General features: G+C 34.8%; 3 protein-coding genes across 3 annotated transcripts; 1 reads left to right on the plus strand and 2 right to left on the minus strand.

The window, feature by feature from the left end:
• The first annotated feature begins 1,297 nt into the window (after positions 1-1,297).
• Positions 1,298-8,553, plus strand: LOC114715220 (floral homeotic protein AGAMOUS-like). The gene is made up of 8 exons (XM_028900020.1): positions 1,298-1,540; positions 5,606-5,687; positions 5,833-5,894; positions 6,100-6,199; positions 6,312-6,353; positions 6,458-6,499; positions 7,057-7,247; positions 8,286-8,553. Exons 1-8 carry the CDS (start codon positions 1,305-1,307, stop codon positions 8,287-8,289), a joined length of 759 nt encoding a protein of 252 aa, XP_028755853.1. The 5' UTR covers positions 1,298-1,304; the 3' UTR covers positions 8,290-8,553.
• Positions 8,554-8,781: 228 nt separating this feature from the next.
• Positions 8,782-11,410, minus strand: LOC114715185 (GDSL esterase/lipase At1g29670-like). The gene is made up of 5 exons (XM_028899981.1): positions 11,206-11,410; positions 10,180-10,301; positions 9,688-9,936; positions 9,182-9,416; positions 8,782-9,101 (listed from the first exon to the last, which is right to left on the minus strand). The coding sequence occupies exons 1-5, from the start codon at positions 11,408-11,410 to the stop codon at positions 8,887-8,889; spliced, it is 1,026 nt and encodes a 341-aa protein (XP_028755814.1). The 3' UTR covers positions 8,782-8,886.
• A 1,709-nt stretch (positions 11,411-13,119) lies between these two features.
• Positions 13,120-16,395, minus strand: LOC114715219 (GDSL esterase/lipase At1g29670). The gene is made up of 5 exons (XM_028900019.1): positions 15,828-16,395; positions 15,161-15,285; positions 14,801-15,046; positions 13,726-13,981; positions 13,120-13,614 (listed from the first exon to the last, which is right to left on the minus strand). Exons 1-5 carry the CDS (start codon positions 16,105-16,107, stop codon positions 13,391-13,393), a joined length of 1,131 nt encoding a protein of 376 aa, XP_028755852.1. The 5' UTR covers positions 16,108-16,395; the 3' UTR covers positions 13,120-13,390.
• Between the last annotated feature and the right edge of the window lie 2,665 nt (positions 16,396-19,060).

Below are 19,060 nucleotides of genomic sequence, written 5' to 3' on the forward strand. Positions count from 1 at the left end.
TATATAAGGTAATATAGCTGGGTTTGGAAAGAAATATGGTGAGAGAAAGAGAAAGCAGGAAAGTGGTTTCTGTTGTGGAATACACTTCTAGGTGCGACGTTTGCAGATATAGCCCAACGTCTTTGTCACCTCATGAATAATCGTTTTCAGAAGTTCCTTTCTTTGTCTCTCTCCCCTCCCTCTCTCTTGCCCTTCCATTCCATCCTCCTTCGTTTATGATTTTCTTTCTTTGAAAAATCAAATCAAGTAAATAATATTGTGATTAAACCAAGCGTCATTCTTAAGTTTATTCCGGATTTATCCTCCTCTTTTGATTCCTGAGGGTCCAGTTGTGGAGGGTGAAAAAGTAAAGAGAGGAAAAAAGAAGAGAAACATGGAGATGTTCAGACCATATTTATGGTTTCTGATGAATTATTGATCAAAAGTTGGTTTTATTTATTTATTTATTTATATAAATATACACCCTTTCTCTCTTTTGCCACTTCGCCTTCGTTTTCTGATTTCTCTTTCAGTTCTGATAGAAGAAGGAAAAGAATTTCCCAGTTCCTGAGAACTGTGTTCCTGCTTGTAACTCTTTTATCGCTTTTGTTTCTCCTTATCCCCAGGTTAGTAAGCAAAATACTGAGACATCCTTTGAAATCCCATTCCCAATGCTTCAACTTTTTTGGGTTAATCCAACTTTTTGATCCTGAAAACCCTCCCCTTGTGCAGCTCAAGCCCTTATGAAAACAAGTTGAAAAATCTTAACCCAAGTTTGTCGATGTTTATATTTCCTCTTTTGAGATTCTCCAAAACTAGCTCATAAATCCAGGGTTTTAATTAGTCATGGCTTTTACTTCCCAAAAATCGATTCTTTTCTTCTGTGAGTTTACTTTAAGAGCGATTGATCTCTTGATTCTGCTTGAAAGTTATTGCGGCTAATTAGTAAGGCAAAAACTAGCTGAAACTAAAACTAAAGCTTCAGAATATTATTCAAAGAGAATGAAGAATTAATCCTCGGCCAAGTTTTCAGATTCTCCATAAAACTAGCTCAAAGCTCCAGAATTTAGTCATGGCTTTTACTTTTGCCAATAGATTCTTTTTAATTTCTTGAGTGAGTAAAACAGTAATAATCACTTGATTTAGCTTGAAAATTTCACTGTCAAGTATGGGACTGTTGATACCTTCTTCTCTTCACTACTTGTTCCTTTTCTGATTCTCTTGATAAGAAAAAAGCTATCTTGAGCATATGGGGTTTTTCTTTTACTGATGTTGGTGGTTTCTTTACTTTGGTTCAGCTAGCTTTTGCGAGGTTGATTTCAGCCATGGCGTTCCCAAATGGTCAAGCCATGTCGGGTTCATCATCTCCACAGAGAAAGATGGGAAGAGGGAAGATTGAGATCAAGAGGATCGAGAACACCACAAATCGCCAGGTCACTTTCTGTAAGCGCAGAAATGGCCTCCTCAAGAAGGCTTATGAGCTCTCTGTGCTTTGTGATGCTGAGGTCGCTCTCATCGTCTTCTCCACTCGTGGTCGCCTCTATGAATATGCTAATAACAGGTATAGATATACACACTTCTCTTGCATAAATGCTTAGGGTTTCAACTTTCAATCTTCAAATTCTCCAGGTTTTCTCATCTTTTTTCCTTTTTTCACTTTCCTCTTCTCTCATATAAATCTGCGGGCTCAAATTTCTTTTTCTTCTTGAATGGATCTCATAAAGGGTTTATCAGAAATACCGTGAAGTGTGAAAATAGTTCTGTTTTCCGCAAGCAAGATGAGCCCCCCCCCCCAAAAAAATCCTTGTATCGTTTCTGATCATTATTTAAGCTCTTGTTTTGGTGAATTCATAGATCTGGTGTAACAGATCATATAGATTTAGAAGTTTATTTAGTTGAGAGTGAGAAAAGGTAAAAATTTGGGAGGTTTAGTATGCAATCCAGTGTGAGATCAGCCTGATTTCCTCCATGGTTAAAAGTTTCTGTTTCTAGTTTCCTCCTCTTTCCCCTTCTCTCTCCCTCTTTCTCTCTCTCTCTCTTTCTCAATCTAAGGCCTAAGCTTTCATATTTGACAATTCCTTAATAACACATCACTTGTCACCAGATTGGTCAAGCAGCCAGTACTGCAGAATTTCAAGTTGTCAAAACATCAAATCGAAAGAAATAAAACAATTTTTTAATAAAAAAGAATAGTTTTTTAGGGTTAGTAGATGCTGAAATGTAACAACGCAAGCTAGTTTTGTCTAGATTATGCAGGGATTTTCTCAATATCAGCTAAGACGGATCCATATCTAGACTGAGAGATTTGCTATTTTAATCAAAAGTTTCCACAAATCTCACCCGCACCCACGTGTAGTTTCGAACCGGGTCAAACTTAACCCAAAAGATTAGGGTTTTTTTTCTCCCAGCGATGATGAATTAGGTTACACTTAATCAAGAAAGAAACACCAAACCTAAACTCCTTTACTTCCCTTTTCTGGTTTCTTGCCAACCAATCAGAAACCTGAGAAACCCTTTTTCAAGAGAGGAAAGATCAAGAAAGTTGGTAGTTTCTGGTTTGATTGTATAATTTCTGGCTTTCTGGTTAGGGTTCTTAAATAGGTCTCATGATCACTGGAGTTAGAGTATAGGATTCGCTTGTCTCTTGGTCGAGAGAATCTTTGGTCACGTCACACACATCATTTCTCTCTCAGTTTTTGACTTCTGCCAAAAAAAAAAAAAGAGTATCTATAATGTCATAAACCCCTCGAAACCCTTATTTACTACTGAGTTTTCTTGCTTCTCTTTCCTTTCATCATTCTTCTCTTAACCCTATTTTTATCTCTGGAAAATTTTTCTCTCTCTTCTTTCTCGTTTTGGTTCTCATGGAGTAAAAAAGTTCTTTTACGAAGACAGTGAATCTGAAAAGGAAAGAGGGACGAACCAATAAGAGAGTCACAACTGGTTTCATCATAATTTCACCATTGTTGGTATCAGTTACTGAGCTTTTCAACTGTTCAAAGTCTGTGTGTTGATATTTTTGTGAAAGTTTTGGACTCACTCAAAGAACAGGAAACATAGAGACACAAAGTAATAATGGTGGTGTTTGATGCGTTTGGAAGTTTTAGATTTTTATTTCTTTTTTTTGCAAAAGTGCGAACTTTTTTTTTTTTACATAAAATGGTTTGATTTAATAAAATTGAAGTTTCAAAGTTTATTGTGTATGACGTATTGACGTAACATTAAATGCTTTTCAAGCTTAGTTTTGTCAATGCTTTATTACCATGCTTAAATTAAAAGCAAGATACTGTTGTAGTAAAGAATATGTATTATTTTTTTATTACATAAAAAATAGATTACATTTTAAAATGGGCTAAGGTGCATCCAACACTTTGAATTATTTTCGTGCATCCAGCACCCTAAAGTATTTTCTTGTACATCCAGCATCTTAAAATATTTTTTTTTAGGTGCGTTTAGTACAGTGAAATATTTTTTGATGCATCCAGTACCTCAAAGTATTTTTTTCAGGTGCATTCAGCACCCAAAAATATTTTTTTGATGCATCCACCATTAAGAAAAAAAAATATTTCAGGGTGCTAGATGTATCTAAAAAATATTTTGAGGTGTTTGATGCATCACAAAATACTTTGAGATTCTAAATGCACCTAAAAAAATATTTCGAGGTGTTAGATGCACTTTAACCCTTTTAAAATTTAGTCCATCAAGCACTCACAAAATATATTATTGGTGTTAATGTGACGAAAATACATTTTTGAGAAATTTGGATTCCGTATAAATTAGGAATCGTTTAACTTAGATTAAGTAACATTTTAAACAATTTTCTCAAAACAATATTAAAAATCGCAATTATTTCTACGAAAGCCAAAGAAACTAACAGTTCTTTTTTGGTATTCTTTTGTATAAAAATGCTATCAAACTATTAAAAAAGAAACTACTAAAAATCATTCAAAATTATATTTTAAAATTTAGATAATGGTTTTTATGATTAATTATCAATTACTAACTAATTTAGCTAATCAGCTAATAATGGATTTTGGAAAATATTCACCATTTACTAACTACTAAATACTAATATTCAGACGTTTCATTTTAATTCAATTCCAAATGCATGAAACGCAAGATATATATTTTTTTCTTTCTGAGCAATAAAGTCAGAGAAGTCAAAAATGAAATGAAAACGTACGAAAACTGAGAGCAGACTGGTCATTTATTACTGCTCCTCTAGCAGCAGCTGACAGTGACCTTGGAAAATAAAAAATAAATATTTTTTTATTTCATAAAATCAGTAAATTCACAGTCACAGACACAGTGTGTGTATGTATAGATGTCTTAAAATGGATTATATTTGAGTATAGTCTGTGTTAGATCGAGGTGGATAATACAGTGAGGTTAAGGGTATTACCATTACACACTGTAAAATAACGATGCAAAAAACTAGTTCTAGAAATGGTGTCAACCAATCATACTGCGGGGACGTTATGCCAGCGTGGCAGGCGCAGCCAATCAGTGGCTCGACGATGTTAAGGTATCATCATAAGAATCATAACCCTAAAAGTAGAAACACGCATAAATCTATTATTGTTCTTGAATTATTTATTTATTTATTTATTTATTTATTTGTTCACATCACATCGACTCACACTTTTTTTCTTGTGGGACGTTTTGGATATGTGTGGTTCAGAGACAGTCACAGTGAGGTCATTGATGTTACTTTGGAAGAAATGTTAGGTTTTAGGTTTTAAGGTTGAGTTAATGTCTTCAGGGAGAGAGGACTGGATGATTTGACCATTAGCCTATTTACAAGGTTTCCCTTTTAATCTCTCTTTCTTTTTTCTTTATTTGTTTTCAGGAACGAGAGATTTTCAATTTTTATTTAATTCAATAATCTTTGTGTTTGTACTAATTTATGAATTTATGAATTCATTTTCCTCTGGCTTCGAGATGATCCTGAATGAAATGAGTGGAAACAAAATTTTGAAGCTTGGGAATGAAAGGAAAATTAGGACCGCTAAATATGTATTATCTCTAGTTTTTAATATAAAAACTAGTTAACTAATTTAAGTAAATTTAAAAAGTTTGTTTATTTAGTTATTTGTAATAAATAAGTATTTTCTTTTCTAAAATACTCTTACTAATCATATGTATTAGTTAGAACTACCATTTGATAAAACTTTTAATATTTCAAACTATTACAGGACTATTTTAAAAAACATGGATAAAATAATAACAAAATAAATTAAAATCTTATATTTAGGACCAAAGTAAAAGTGAAATTAGCTTTTATATTAAAGACAGAAAGTCAAATTAAGGTAGCTAACATTTTGGTTTATTTTTTCTTTTCATTTTAGTTTCCAGCCCAAACGTACGCAAACCTAATTATATGCATGGGAGCTAAGCATCTAAAATTTCAAAGTGGTTTTAACAACTAATTGTATCAAATTTATTCAAACCTTAATTAGATTTTCGCATGCTAGATTGGTTCGAATGCATGCATGTGAGATGGAATAATTATGCTTATGAAGATTTTGATGAGATAATGGCATAACTCTATCAAGTTTCTTTTGTTTTAATAATGAACTTTAACATCAGCAAAATACTTTTAAAAATGAAATGTGGTATTTTGCAGTGTGAAGGCAACAATTGAAAGGTACAAGAAAGCATGCTCAGATTCTTCTGGTGCTGGATCCACTTCTGAAGCTAATGCTCAGGTATTCTGTTTTAAAAATAGCACTATAATATCTCTAACTAAATATATATATATATATATATTAATTTTGTGTCCATCTATGAGGCAGCTTCTTAAATTATTATTTTGTAGCGAATAGACTGAAACTTTCAGCTGCAATTGTACAGTATTATCAGCAAGAAGCTGCCAAACTGCGTGCTCAAATCAGTAACCTGAGGAATAACAACAGGTGCCTTGAATTAATCTGTGAAAGTAAATTTACTCCTATATTATTCAATTTGCATCTCTCAATGTACCTTGACTTTATTTCTCTAATTGACATTTAGTTGTTTAAAGTTTGAAACTCAATATCTTTCAAAGATTAAAGTGTTGTTAGGAAGGAAGTATATTTAATTTCTTGAATCACTTGTTTGTTATGCTTTCAAAAATCGCAGGCAAATGATGGGGGAGACTCTGGCAGGAATGAATGCAAGAGAACTCAAAAACTTGGAGGGTAAGTTAGAGAGAGGCATTAGCAGAATTCGTTCCAAAAAGGTACGATATTTTTTCTTTTCCTTTCTTCTCTTTTTGTGTGTGTGGATTTTATAGTTTTTTTCTGACTTTTTCTTCTTCCCTTGGGGCGTTTCTTCCCAAACGCTTGCACCAGAATGAGCTTCTGTTTGCAGAAATCGAGTACATGCAGAAGAGGGTAAGTGTTTTACTTGCCTTTGAATCACAAGACTGTAGCATGTATTTCTTCTGTGTTTCTCCATGTTGACATGCCAAGTCTCATTCATCAACTCTAAACTGCAGGAGGTAGACCTGCACAATAACAACCAGCTTCTTCGAGCTAAGGTATATTTATACATACATGGATGGGGAGTGTCACTGTGCCTCATCAGCTGCACCTTACTTTTGGGGCCTTTCCCAGATTTTTTTTTTTTGGTCTTTTCATCGTTAGATTCTATATAAGATGAGTGATATTTTACAATCTTATATGAGCAAAAATTGGTTCAGTTTTTCATTTTGTATGATTTTTTAAATATTTAATATTTCAAATAGTTCAGTTTTTTTTTGAATTTAGTGTTAAATTTTTAAAAAATCATAAAAAAATTAAAAACTGAATCATTTTCTTGCCCATAACATATCAAAATGCCACTCATTTTATATAGAACCTAATGATGAAAAAACCCCCAAAAAAAAACATTGGGATGGGTGCCCAAAATAGGGTGCAGCTGGGGTGGAACAGAGACACGCCTAGCTCATATACACATATACACAAGTATATACATTTACTTGCACATCTCTCTATCTGTCTACTCACTAGCAAGATCAAAATAGAGATATATACATGAAACCTTTTCCAAGGGTAATAGAATGATCCATGTATTGGGGCGATGATGATATTGCAGATAGCTGAGAGTGAGAGAAACCAGCAGCAGCAGCAGCAACATAACATGAATGTGTTGCCGGGAGGCTCAAACTATGAGGCAATGCAGTCTTCAGATGAGCATCAGTTTGACTCACGAGGCTTCTTCCAGGTCACTGGTTTGCAACCTACTAATCACTATGCTCCCCAGGACCACATGTCCCTTCAATTAGTGTATGATCCCTTTCCTTCTTTTATGTGTGTGTGTGTCTGTCTGTCTGTCTGTCTGTCTTGTGTTCTTTTATATTGCCTTTGTCTTTTCCTTCATCTCCAGCACAACTGTGATGGTTTTATGCGTATAATGATTAAATAGTGATTTGCCATCTTTTAGTTTCATTTACAAAAGACTGTTACCCTCATTAATATTATGCTCCCTCCGATCCCATTTGAGTCTGTATAAAAATTTAGAAAGTTTTCATTTCTCCCATATTAAATACAATTTTAAAAAAGTTTCATACTTAAAAAGAGACCTCCGGTCCTAAATCCTAAATATAAGACCCATTTTGCAGTGCAAAATAAATAAATAAACAAATGTGGTGCTTTCTTTTAAAAAAAAAAAAAAAACAAGAAGAAGACTATAAAATCCCTCCTCCAAATGCCTTAGAAATAGAACTGGAGGAAGTAGCAGTTTTGGAAATTCGGATCTTCTCAAGTACTTAAATGCATAATGAGAAGTAGGACGAGAATATTTAGTTCCAAGTCTGCACAAGAGGATCTCATATAGTTGGAAGCCATTACTTTGTCCGTATCTTTCTCTACTTTACATACATCCAAATTATTAGTTCTTTGACATTTATATGTTGGTAAGTGTGTACTAGTACATCCGTGTATATTCATTTATGCATCTCACCATTTCAGCTAGGGAAAGAATTTACTATTAAAAATCAATGTCGAATGCTGAAAAAACACTATCAATTTTTGACGGTATTTATATAACAATGACACAAGGAATCAGTATCATAATATAGAACTCTATCATATGTGAGATTGAATACAGTTCCGTCTTAACAAATTTTTTCCTTCAAACCCATGCTTATATATTTATAAAATCTACTTTTGTTCCAATACTATCTTCCTTGTTCAGCCAAAAATAATATATTTATAAAATCTAGTTGTCAAACAAATTTACAATACATAATTAAATCTTTCGCTTCATAATAGGCTAATCAAGTTTCCTTTTCTCCCCTTGTTTCTTGGGATGTTCATGTGCAGGTGATGTACTTGTGACATATTTAAGAACTTCTGCTTCTTGTATTTTGGCATAATGATGGCAGATGAATGCTAGAGCTTAAACGCAACAAATATATGTATAAGCAGAATTGTGTGAGAAAGATATATATTTTGATGTATTAGTTACCTCTATGTACTGGCTTTATTTGTAGACATTAATGATAGCACTGAATATTCTGTATTCATGCTGAAAGCTGCTTAAATTTGTGTTTAGCATGATATATGGAGAAGACGGCTTGACATGTTTGAAATACTTTGTCTATTGATTCCCATCTTGCATGTCTTTTATTGACACAAAGGTTAGCTATATTAATTCCTTAAAGTTATTAAATTCTTTGGAAAAATATAGCTCCTTAGTGCTTGAATAATCCACCCACCATAATCCCCCCCCCCCCCCACACACACACACAAACTACCAAAACAAGATACAAAAAAACGTCATTATTACTGACGTTATTGGAGATGCCTAGTACTTGGGGGTGGGGGTGTACTTTGAAGTCTAGGACTGTTTATTAGAGCTAAGACATGTTTGCTCATATCAGCTGGGGATTGAGATATATATACAACGAGAGAGATGGAAGATTTAGGAGCGAACCAGGTGGGAAATGTCCATAGGATAAGTATATGCAGGAATTGAAGCATTATATGAAGAAAGTGCAGTGATTAAGTTGGCAGCTTGAGTGGGATGAAATGAATCATAGAATACAAAATCTTTCCTGTTATCACATGGCCTTACGTTAGCAACACACTGCCCATTTTCCCCTACTTGGCAGCACCCAGAATCCAAAACCTTGAAGCCTGCAAACAGTGAAGGATGGTCGTTTAGGAACAATTGACGTAGAAATTAAAGAGAGAATTAATTAATTAGGAGAGATTACCAAGTGAAGGGTCAATTTTGGAGGCAGTACTGTTGATGAAGATGAAAGAGGCATTTGGGAGAGCTTTATTGAAGTGATCAACTTGAGATCTGAGGTTGGCGTTAAAGCGAAAAGCTGCTTTATTAATGTCATCAGTACTACTATTGGTTTTAAGTGTTGTTAGTGCCCTTGGAGTGCTCCCTATGTACCCCACCCCCACCAACACAAACTTCCTTCCTCCAATATCATATAGACTCTGCATCATCATAACACAACACCACACAATCATCATTAATTTTTTTTTCTTTTAAATCAAGGGAGTAGACACAAATGGTTTGAAATTACAAGCAGAATCAAATACATGACCTCCCACTTGGGATTACAAGCAGGATCGAATACATAACCTTTGACTTACAAGCAAGCTATTATACCATTATATTAGGCTATAAGATCATTGGCAATACAATCGTTGTTTTAAAGTAAGAATAAGTGGAGTTAATATAACATGAAAGAATGAAGGTACTTACTTGGACGACTTGAGAATATTGTTGGACAAGATCAGAGGCATACTGTTCAAGGGTGAAGGCGGTGCTGGTAGAGTAGTATTGGGGCAGGAAGTAGTTGTTTAAGAAATCATTGGCACCTATATTCACATAATACAAGCACTTGTTGAGTAGCTGCTCTACTTTCTCTGAACTTTTATTAAACCCAGCACTGATTTGAGATACTGTTGTTCTGTGATTTGTTAGTTGTAATCTCAAGCTTATATCAGATCCCTGCATGCACATATATGCCAACCACCGCTTCATCACTGTATTTCCTTTTCTTCTATACAAATTCACACTTTAATCCGTATAAAGCACATATATTCTCATGATACAAGTTCTACTCAATATCCATGAAATGGGATTTAAACGACTGGGCAAGGATTAGAGGAAAAAAGCCCACTCTTAGTCAAGAACAAGATGTGTGTGTGTGTTTTTAATTAATGGAATAAGACAAGGGAAGAAAGTACTTACGAGATGCTTTCCGGTCTCGTTGCGAATGCCGGCGGCACCGGAGGCGTAGTTGACACCTCTGGATATGTCAGCGATGGTATTTGCGAAGGGAGGGATCAACTGGTCGAATCCCAGAAATTGAGCTGTCCGTAAACAATGTTATATGAAAAAAGTTAATTGAAAATCATACCCTTTTTGGTTCCTGAAAATACACTTCATTCAATTCATTCATTTCCAAGAGGAAAAGAAAAAGAAAAGAAAAAAAATTGCCACTTTACTACCGAAAAGATTAAAAAAAAAAAATGTTTGACGTATCAAAGGATACCTCTCAATTTTGATTCCCACACAATAATTCCTTTTCAATGATTTTAATTGTCTATGTGAAGGATGAAATTGTAAAATTAATCCCTCCACCCCCCCAAAATGTATTTTTAAATTGAAAAATACTACCTGGAACCTTTAATATAAGAGTTAATTAACTAATTCGAGTAGATTAAGAAAATCAGTTAAGTTTATTTATAACAAAGAAGTATTATCTTCCCTAAAATACACTCATTAATCATATGTATTAACTAAAACTATTATTTGATAAAACTTTTAACATGTTACTACTACAAGGATTAGTTTGCAAAATATGGATAAGTATGAGAGACAAAGTGAATTAGAGTCTTATATTTAGAACCAAACTGAAAATCAAATTAGCTTTTATATTAAAGACTGAGGGTGGTAGTTGGCTATTATGCCGGTAAAGGAGAAAACTTATTCCTAATTCAGCATTAATTCAGCAAATAAACCATAAGATAGGGATATCAGCCTTGAAAACACAACGACTAATCCCAAAACAGGAAATAAATGAATCGATTACAATAGAGAGACAGATAGAATCACCATTACAAGCAAGGCTTTAATTTCTACGTCGTTTAAGGAGAACCTTTTGCATCGATTTGTGAAGAATACTTTATAAGAATGCAATTAGTTTGTTCTAAACTTACGTTAATAAAACAAGCAAATGACTCAGAGGGAGATAGAGAGAGAGGTGCTACGTACTAATAAAATCAATGGAAGTGAGGCCATTGGTGAACCTTCCGGTGGGGCGGCTGTCGGGGAAGTCGATGCCGTAAGGGAAGTAGTTAGCTTTGGCAGAAGTACGAAGAAGATGATTGTTTCCATTGTCTGATAAAGAGTCTCCAAATATGAATAGGCATGGCACTTGAGGCTCTCCTTCTACACCTTCAATATTCTGCAACACCATTAATGTTAATATTGCTCCTAACAGCGCAACACTTCGCAAACCCAACCATCCCTTTCTCTCACAACAAGTCATAATCTCTATTTAATTACGGTAATTAATGATGTTGCTGGGTTTTGGGATTCAGGTAAAGAGAAGCTGTGGCACTTATATATAATGTGGAAATAATGTTTCTAATTTTAGGCATATTTATATCAGGAAAGGTGGCTTATTTTGGTGGGAGAAATCAAAGGATTAGGAAAAATTGCTATTCTTCTTACTTTCTCTGTTTTTTTTTTTAAAAATTTTATTGTAATAACTAATAACCCTTTAGGAAAAAAAATAAAACAAAACATGGTTTTTAAATCAATTGTTGCATTTTGTATTATTATATACACTTCAAAATCATGATAGATATTGCTAAAATTATTTCATCACTATATATCATAAAATGTTTTGGGCTGAAAAGTTACATTCATAGATATATATATATATATATGATAAATTATGTTATAATAATATAAAGTGTTAATATAATCTTTAGTCCCTCAAATTTGCCCTCATTTTGGTTTTGATTCTTCAAATTTCAAACTATAGATTTTAGTCCCTTAAAGGGCAAAATGATCTAAATTTTTATTAAATTATAGAGACCAATGTTTCAAATTAAAAAAAAACTTGAGGGATCAAAACTTATTATTTAAAACTTGAGGGTTCAAAATCAAAATAAAGACAAACTTGAAGGACTAAAGTTTGGATTAACCCTAACATAAATAGTTTCGTTTAATGTCCCGTACTATGTTTGCAAATAACACATGGCCAAATATGAGAGGGAGCAGAAACAACGGAGAAGATGAACAGACGATAAGGACAGAAGGCAGAAGCCATAACAGTTGGACTAAGCCCATTTACTCTTGACGGAAATTTTGAATTCAAAAAAGAAAGCCCATTTCACCCAATGTCATTTTAAACCTGTGTTGGTTCTTAATCGAGGCCCATAAATATAAACCAGTTTTGCCACAACAGAACTAGACCCCACAATGGAATGTGTGCTATCTGGGCAAGAAATGGGGCAAGTCAGTTAACAACACCGGGTGGAATATAAACGGGTTACCAGGAATTTGGTGATGCTAGAGAAGAATGTAGGTGAAAGAAAGGTAAAACCTGATTGAAAGGAAAATTCGACAGTGACAGTGGAGGAAGGGCCATAAAGTCTCACAAAACATGTCAAAATCAGCTAAGAATAGGGCAATAGTGATGCGAGGTGAACATGGAATGTATATAGATGCCTGGGGAGAGATGATGCTCCAGAAATTGTGACTTTTAGAGGATAGGCACTAACTGCATTGCATCACAAATGATATCAAATCCACCAACTTTTCAGATCTCATGTCATTTAGTCACAAGATCATTACTCAAGTTTCACAATAAATAAAGTACTTGTTTGAAACTACTCAATACAAATACATTCATGCAGATAGAACTAAACTCTCCTCATGATATGAAATTTTGTTTTAAAATAACCTATCACAGTTCCAAATAAGCACCAAGGAGAGTAGATCCCCTTATTCGCAAAGAGAGGTCTTCCTCTGTTTTTTTCCTCCCCTGCAGTTTGCTTATGGGAAAGGGGTAGTATTTGAATTCCGTGGGACAAAAGAAAAGTCTTGGAACAGTGTGCGTCAAAGTGTAAAAATTACATGGCCACTCACAAAAATTCTGCTAATATATTATTATCGATATTTAATTTAATATTCCAATCATAAAAGCATACGGCAATTACACTTCGAATGAGAATTCCTCAACGATAACCACAAGAAACTTCAAGACAAACATGATACTTAGTACTTATGGACTAACATTAGCAAATCAGAAACATTGCAATTTGGGAAATAATACTCGTAGACGCTTTAATGTAAACTTCTTTTAATATTTGGGGATCCTTAAGGTAATTTTCCCAAAATCTTCTTCAACCCCTCCGGATCCTTCCTTCTTGTTCGCCAAGGTTCTTCAGCTCTGAGCCAAGCGGCGGATATCCATGGGGTAGGCATCGGAGGAAGATTGAGCACTGTAAGCTCTGTTTGCGATAATGGTGTTACCCGCCTCAGTTGGATGAAAAGCGTCCCAAAACAGGTACTCTCTTCTGTTCGGACATGGACGCTGCCCTGGCAGACATGTAATTTGACCGTTGTTCCTTCCTACTCCACAGCAACCCGCATTCGTAACCCTAAATCCTGAATTTCCATTGTTTTATCCGATTATTAGAACAAATTCTATCTTTTTTCGTAGAGAAAGTGGCGGAAATTACGGCGAGAAATGTTCAGAGTAGAGGGTAAATTAGTTACCGAAGGCTGACGGGTTGCTTATTATTTCTTGAAAGACTCCGTAGGTGTTAATGTAGATGAGTTTTGCATCAGTCAGCTCGTTGTTGAGTTGATCAACGAGAGATCTCAATCTGTCGTTGAATAGTCGGTTTGCAGCGTTGATCCTTTCCACACATGTTCTTCCATCTGGGCTATTCTGGGCAAGTTCATTGGGACTGCATCCTATTTGACCAACCCCAAATAACGCCATTTTCCGTGCTCCATTGTTGTACAAACCCTGATACATAAAAGAAGTGTTGTTAAGCCTTTCATTTTTGAACCATATTGATTTGAAGAGATATAATCTCTGCTTACCAGTGGGAATCAGTTTCTGTCAATATGGCTTGGGGAAAAAAATCGACTTGAATTCTTTACATTGACTTTGTTTTTTGGCCAAGGATTCTTTACAGACGAAATCAATGTAGAATGTGCATTTGAAGATAGAGTGAAGAGGATAGAGCGGTGGACTCCATGTCTAATTATGATATGTGGATCCCATATAGGACCACATTTTCTTGTGTCACACATAACGTCCATATTTACATAAACAAGAATAGTTTAGCTTTTCATTTTTGAACCATGATGATTTGAAGAGATGGCATCTCTGATTGCCAGTCCCAATAATTTGCTGCCAACATGACTGGCAAAAAACAAAACGAAAAGAAAGGTAAAGTAGTGGGGTCCACACTTGATTATCAAATACGTGGGTCCTATACGGAACCAAGTTTTTTTTTTTTTTTTGGGTGTCACTCTCTCCCCAAATGGAGGCTGTACTTTACTTTGTGAATGAAGCATCCCAAACCCAAAAGCAATGGAAGGTGGAGTAGGGAAGGAATGAGGTAAATTTAAATCTAACCACGCTTTTGCTAATAACATGTTTGGATCGTGGAAACTGAAAAAATGGAAGGGAAAAAGAACTTAATTGGAGTTAAACCCATAAAATTTAGGTTTTTATTTTTTATGGATTCTTGAAATTCTTCATTTTATAGAAGATAGTTGAAGGCAGTTAAAGACAAGAAAAAGGAGTGGGAAGAGACAAGGAAAGCTAGAGACCAACCCTGACTTGCTGAGCATATTGTTGAATGAGAACATCAGCATACTGTTCTGGTGTGTACTGCCTACTGCTGGAATAAAATGCGGGCATGAAATAGTTGTTGAGGTAATCGTTACTGCCCAATCCAATTGAATATATACACTTGCTCAGGTAATTTGCAGCTTGAGCCTCATCTCCCAGTATGTTCACCACCTGGGACACGGTCCTTTGGTAATTCTGCACCTGCCCACTGAAACTGATTCGCCCTCCCTACAAATAAGCAAGCCAATCAGTGACCATATTCAACCACGGTATTAACCCAATGAGGAAGAGCTTGATGTGCCATAGAAGAAGCAAATATTGTTTAGAAAAGAGAAAAGGTACCAGTTGCTGTCCAGTTTCCTCTCTGATTCCTGCAGCTGCTGATGCATAGTTGACCCCTGTGAGTATGTCTTGTCCTCTGGCTGTTGAATAGGGAGGAATATAATGGTCGAACCCCAGAAGCTCAGCTGTTAAATTTCAACAATAAGTTAAATAAGATTTTGAAAAATAAAATATAAAAAGTCATGTGAATAAAGAATATACACCATAAGAAGAGTGATTCATACAGAGTAAACTTAACCAGAAATCCAGTCCTGTCTTTTTTTTCAGACTATATGATGTCATTTTTGCTGCCCTTTATCTTCATTTTCTTATTAGCTGGTTAGCTGATGAGCATGGGCAATGACATAGGCACACGACATGAGACAACTACAGATGAAATTTTCTATACGCAGATGTAGTTTCGGCAAGTTTCGGACACAAAACAAAACCTTGTCTAAGTGACCGTGCTTCGTAATTACTTAGCTGAAGAGAGGAAAAGGGAATCATACATACAAGTGCAGGCCAAATTGTAAATCTACCTAAAACCCTCAATTCTTTGATAAACAAGTCTAGAATTGTCAGCGTATAATGATATTATCGATGATGATTGGTGCATGCTAGTTAAACTGGTTTAGCACAGTGCGGTTTTGATAAGCTACTTGTGAAAGTGATTGGAAAGCAAGCTCACCAATAACGTCAACAGTAGTTTTCCCATTGGAAAACCTTCCTGTTGCGCCTCCACGGAAGTCAATCCCATAGGGAAAGTAGTTGGCTTTAGCCAAAGACGATAACTGATTGTTGTTGCCATCATCAACCAAAGAATCCCCAAAAACGAAGTAGCACGGTACTTGTGGTGCAGCTCTAACCCCAACCCACAAACCTAGAACCACCAACACTGCCACTAAACTCTTCATCCAATTCCTTAAGAGCTTCTCAGGTTCCATTGAAGCAAAAATGAAGCAAAGCATCAAAAGGGTAGCTAGTGGGGAAGGCAAGATAGGGAGGTAGGTATTTGAGTGAGTGAATGCGTTGAACTTCCTGGATGATTCATGCTATATATAGTAGAAGGAAAAGATAGGCCATGCTTTATTACTTTTACAGTTGGGAGTATTTGTCAGGAGCATTAATTTCACGCGGATATAATGTGAAGCTGTATGAGTAGGCCGGCAATCACCACCAGCTAATTTGGTCTTAACCTCTGATTTGGTCTCCCCTCTGCTCTGCCTCACTAGTACTGGTAGGTCTGTAATTTCCGATGATGTTCTTAATCTCCAGTATTTGTTTTGTTTTATATTTTGTTATCTGAACATACAAGCGTTGCATGTTAAAAATTTGAAATATAAATCATGGATATGGAACTCTTGATATTTTCTGATACTTGTGTTTTATATTTTTGGATGTGTCATTTGTCTAGAGTCTCATTTCATTCACATCATATCAAACTGTGTTAAGTATGGAAAATATCATGTTTCATGTCGGCTATGAGATTCGGCTGCATAGATGGGGTCCTTATGGCTTCCTTCTGCACATGATCGATCATAATTGATCATGCAGTGGTAGCACGTATGATGGAGATTCATTGTGGGACTCACATGTCAGATTGTTAAAAACTTAATCTTGATCACATACAACATTATATGATACTTAAAATATCTCGAATAGCTATTAATGTACGTGAATGTGATGTGTCACCGAAGAGAGTGAAGATGCCAAACGGTAAACAGAGTAATGGGTATCCTCAACTTAATGGCTGCCAATAGGATGATCGAGTGATTAAAATCAGCAGAATCTGGCATTTTGAGTTGAAGTCCTGGGCAATTTTGTGCCGTGCACCATAATTCATGTACCATGGAGCTTTCAGAAAACTGAGCACTGGACCGTGAAATACCTCCCCCCCCCCCCCCGGGGCGGGGGATCAATATCTGGAAAACGTTTAATTTGCATTATTGTCGAGTGACACTAGTCAAAAGTGCAATCCCCTGTGGGAGGTAGTCACTATTTTTTTTTTTTTTGGGGTCATATTGATGCACCTATGATATATTTTACTGAGATTTCGAACACATAATAGAAAGTACTTACTAAATGTTAATGAACATGGACAAATATGATAGGATTAAGGAAGTATGTTTGTTCAAATGTACATATGCATGGTGAATCCGAAGTCAATTGATATATTTATTATGATCCTAAATATAAAATCTAATTTATATTACAAGTATCAAACAATTAGACTGCAAATTAAATTTTATATTTATGACTGAATAATTGTGTTACAGACTAAATTTTATATTTATGACGGAATGTATTATTATTATTATGAGACTCCCATTAACATTGGATAAAAAAAAAGGGGTAATTTTCTAAATACATGGTCTAAATTTTCTTCTATTTTTTATGGCTTCCTTGTATATGTAATAGTGACCTATGTATGATGTGTCTCAATTCACCCTCAAAAGTCAATGTCAATAACAGCTTGCGTACTAACTCAAGTTAATTGCAAACTTGCAAAGCTCCTTTTAAGAGATACTTGTTAGCAAGTGGATTACTATGCTATTAGTCAGAGAGAGTGAATAAAGGAATCATTAATACCATTTAAGTAGGTTTTCTTCTTCTTTTTTTTGTTGAAAAAATGAATCTGATATACAGAATTAATTAACTTTAATTAGTTTTTAATACCAATAAGGTAGTTTTTCCCCTTCATTAAAGATGGGAAGATATACAAAGACACACACCCAGCTAAGCATAATTCACTATTCAACTCTCAAAAGATATATAATTTTATGTTAGCCAAAAAAGTCAAAAGAAATATAAATATACGCTTTATTTTTTGCATTAAGCTCGTATCTTGAATATGACACGGCTATATAACCCTATGAAACCTTATTATATGATTTAAAATATCATTTGCTGATATTGATATGATTATTATTACATTCATATAAAATATTTTAAATCAATTGATCATAGTGTGTATTAATAAATCTTCCCTAGCAAGGAGTAACTATACCCAGAGTTTAGTTCAAGCAATCACCTGAGTTTTCAAAAGTTCAATGTATAATTCAATAAGTTCACACTTTGGGAACAAGAAGCTCAACATGCATTTAGTAGGGCATTAGGCATATGGTACTTGGAGTGGTCCATGCATGAAATCTTCTACTCTTTTCGCATTTATGATTCCTCCCTCTCTATTTATTGCTTTATTGCTGTGCAGAAAAAAAGAGAAAAAGGACGTGTAAACCAATAGTAGGGTGATAAGAAACAATTAATGTGGTCAAAAAATTAAGAAGCAATTAATTATTGATGTAAATACTAAAACCTGTTTAGTTTGAAATCTCTCAGCTCGCAATTAACCCTAGCTCTCAATCACAAGTCGCAACAGAAGGATCAATTAATCCTGAGTTGATATAATTTGTGGTTCATCTTTATTTTGGTTTTGTTCAATTAAATTTTAAATTATAAATTTTGATTTCTCAAGGTTCTTTTTATTCAACACATTGATACTTATAAGTTTATAAAAACTTAGACCATCTTGCTCCGTAAAAGTCAAAACCTGTGGCTTGAAACTAAACTTAAGATACCAAAATCAAAATGAGGACAAATTTGAAAAAACAAAAATTATATTAGCCCATTAATCCTAAACCTCATGTTCTCTAAACAAATTTAGTAGCAACAGCTAAGATAAAGCTTTAAAACACCATTGAAAAAAAAAAAGAAAAGGAAAACTTGGAATCAATGAAGTAATCAACCCATCACCCTAAACCGGAGGGCATGTGAGAATTAGGCAAGTCTGATACTATTGGGGAAGATTTGAAAGTTTCAAAGGGGAGGAACATTTTCATAAATGGGAGTGGGTAGTAGAATTTAATGTGAGATTGCGTTTTGTCAAAGTGAGTAACGTGGTAGATATAAATGACCCCATTG

This window comes from Neltuma alba, unplaced genomic scaffold (assembly GCF_004799145.2).
Source record: "Neltuma alba isolate B1F8T4 unplaced genomic scaffold, ASM479914v2 tig00011578_pilon, whole genome shotgun sequence".
In the NCBI taxonomy this organism is placed as follows: Eukaryota; Viridiplantae; Streptophyta; class Magnoliopsida; order Fabales; family Fabaceae; genus Neltuma; species Neltuma alba.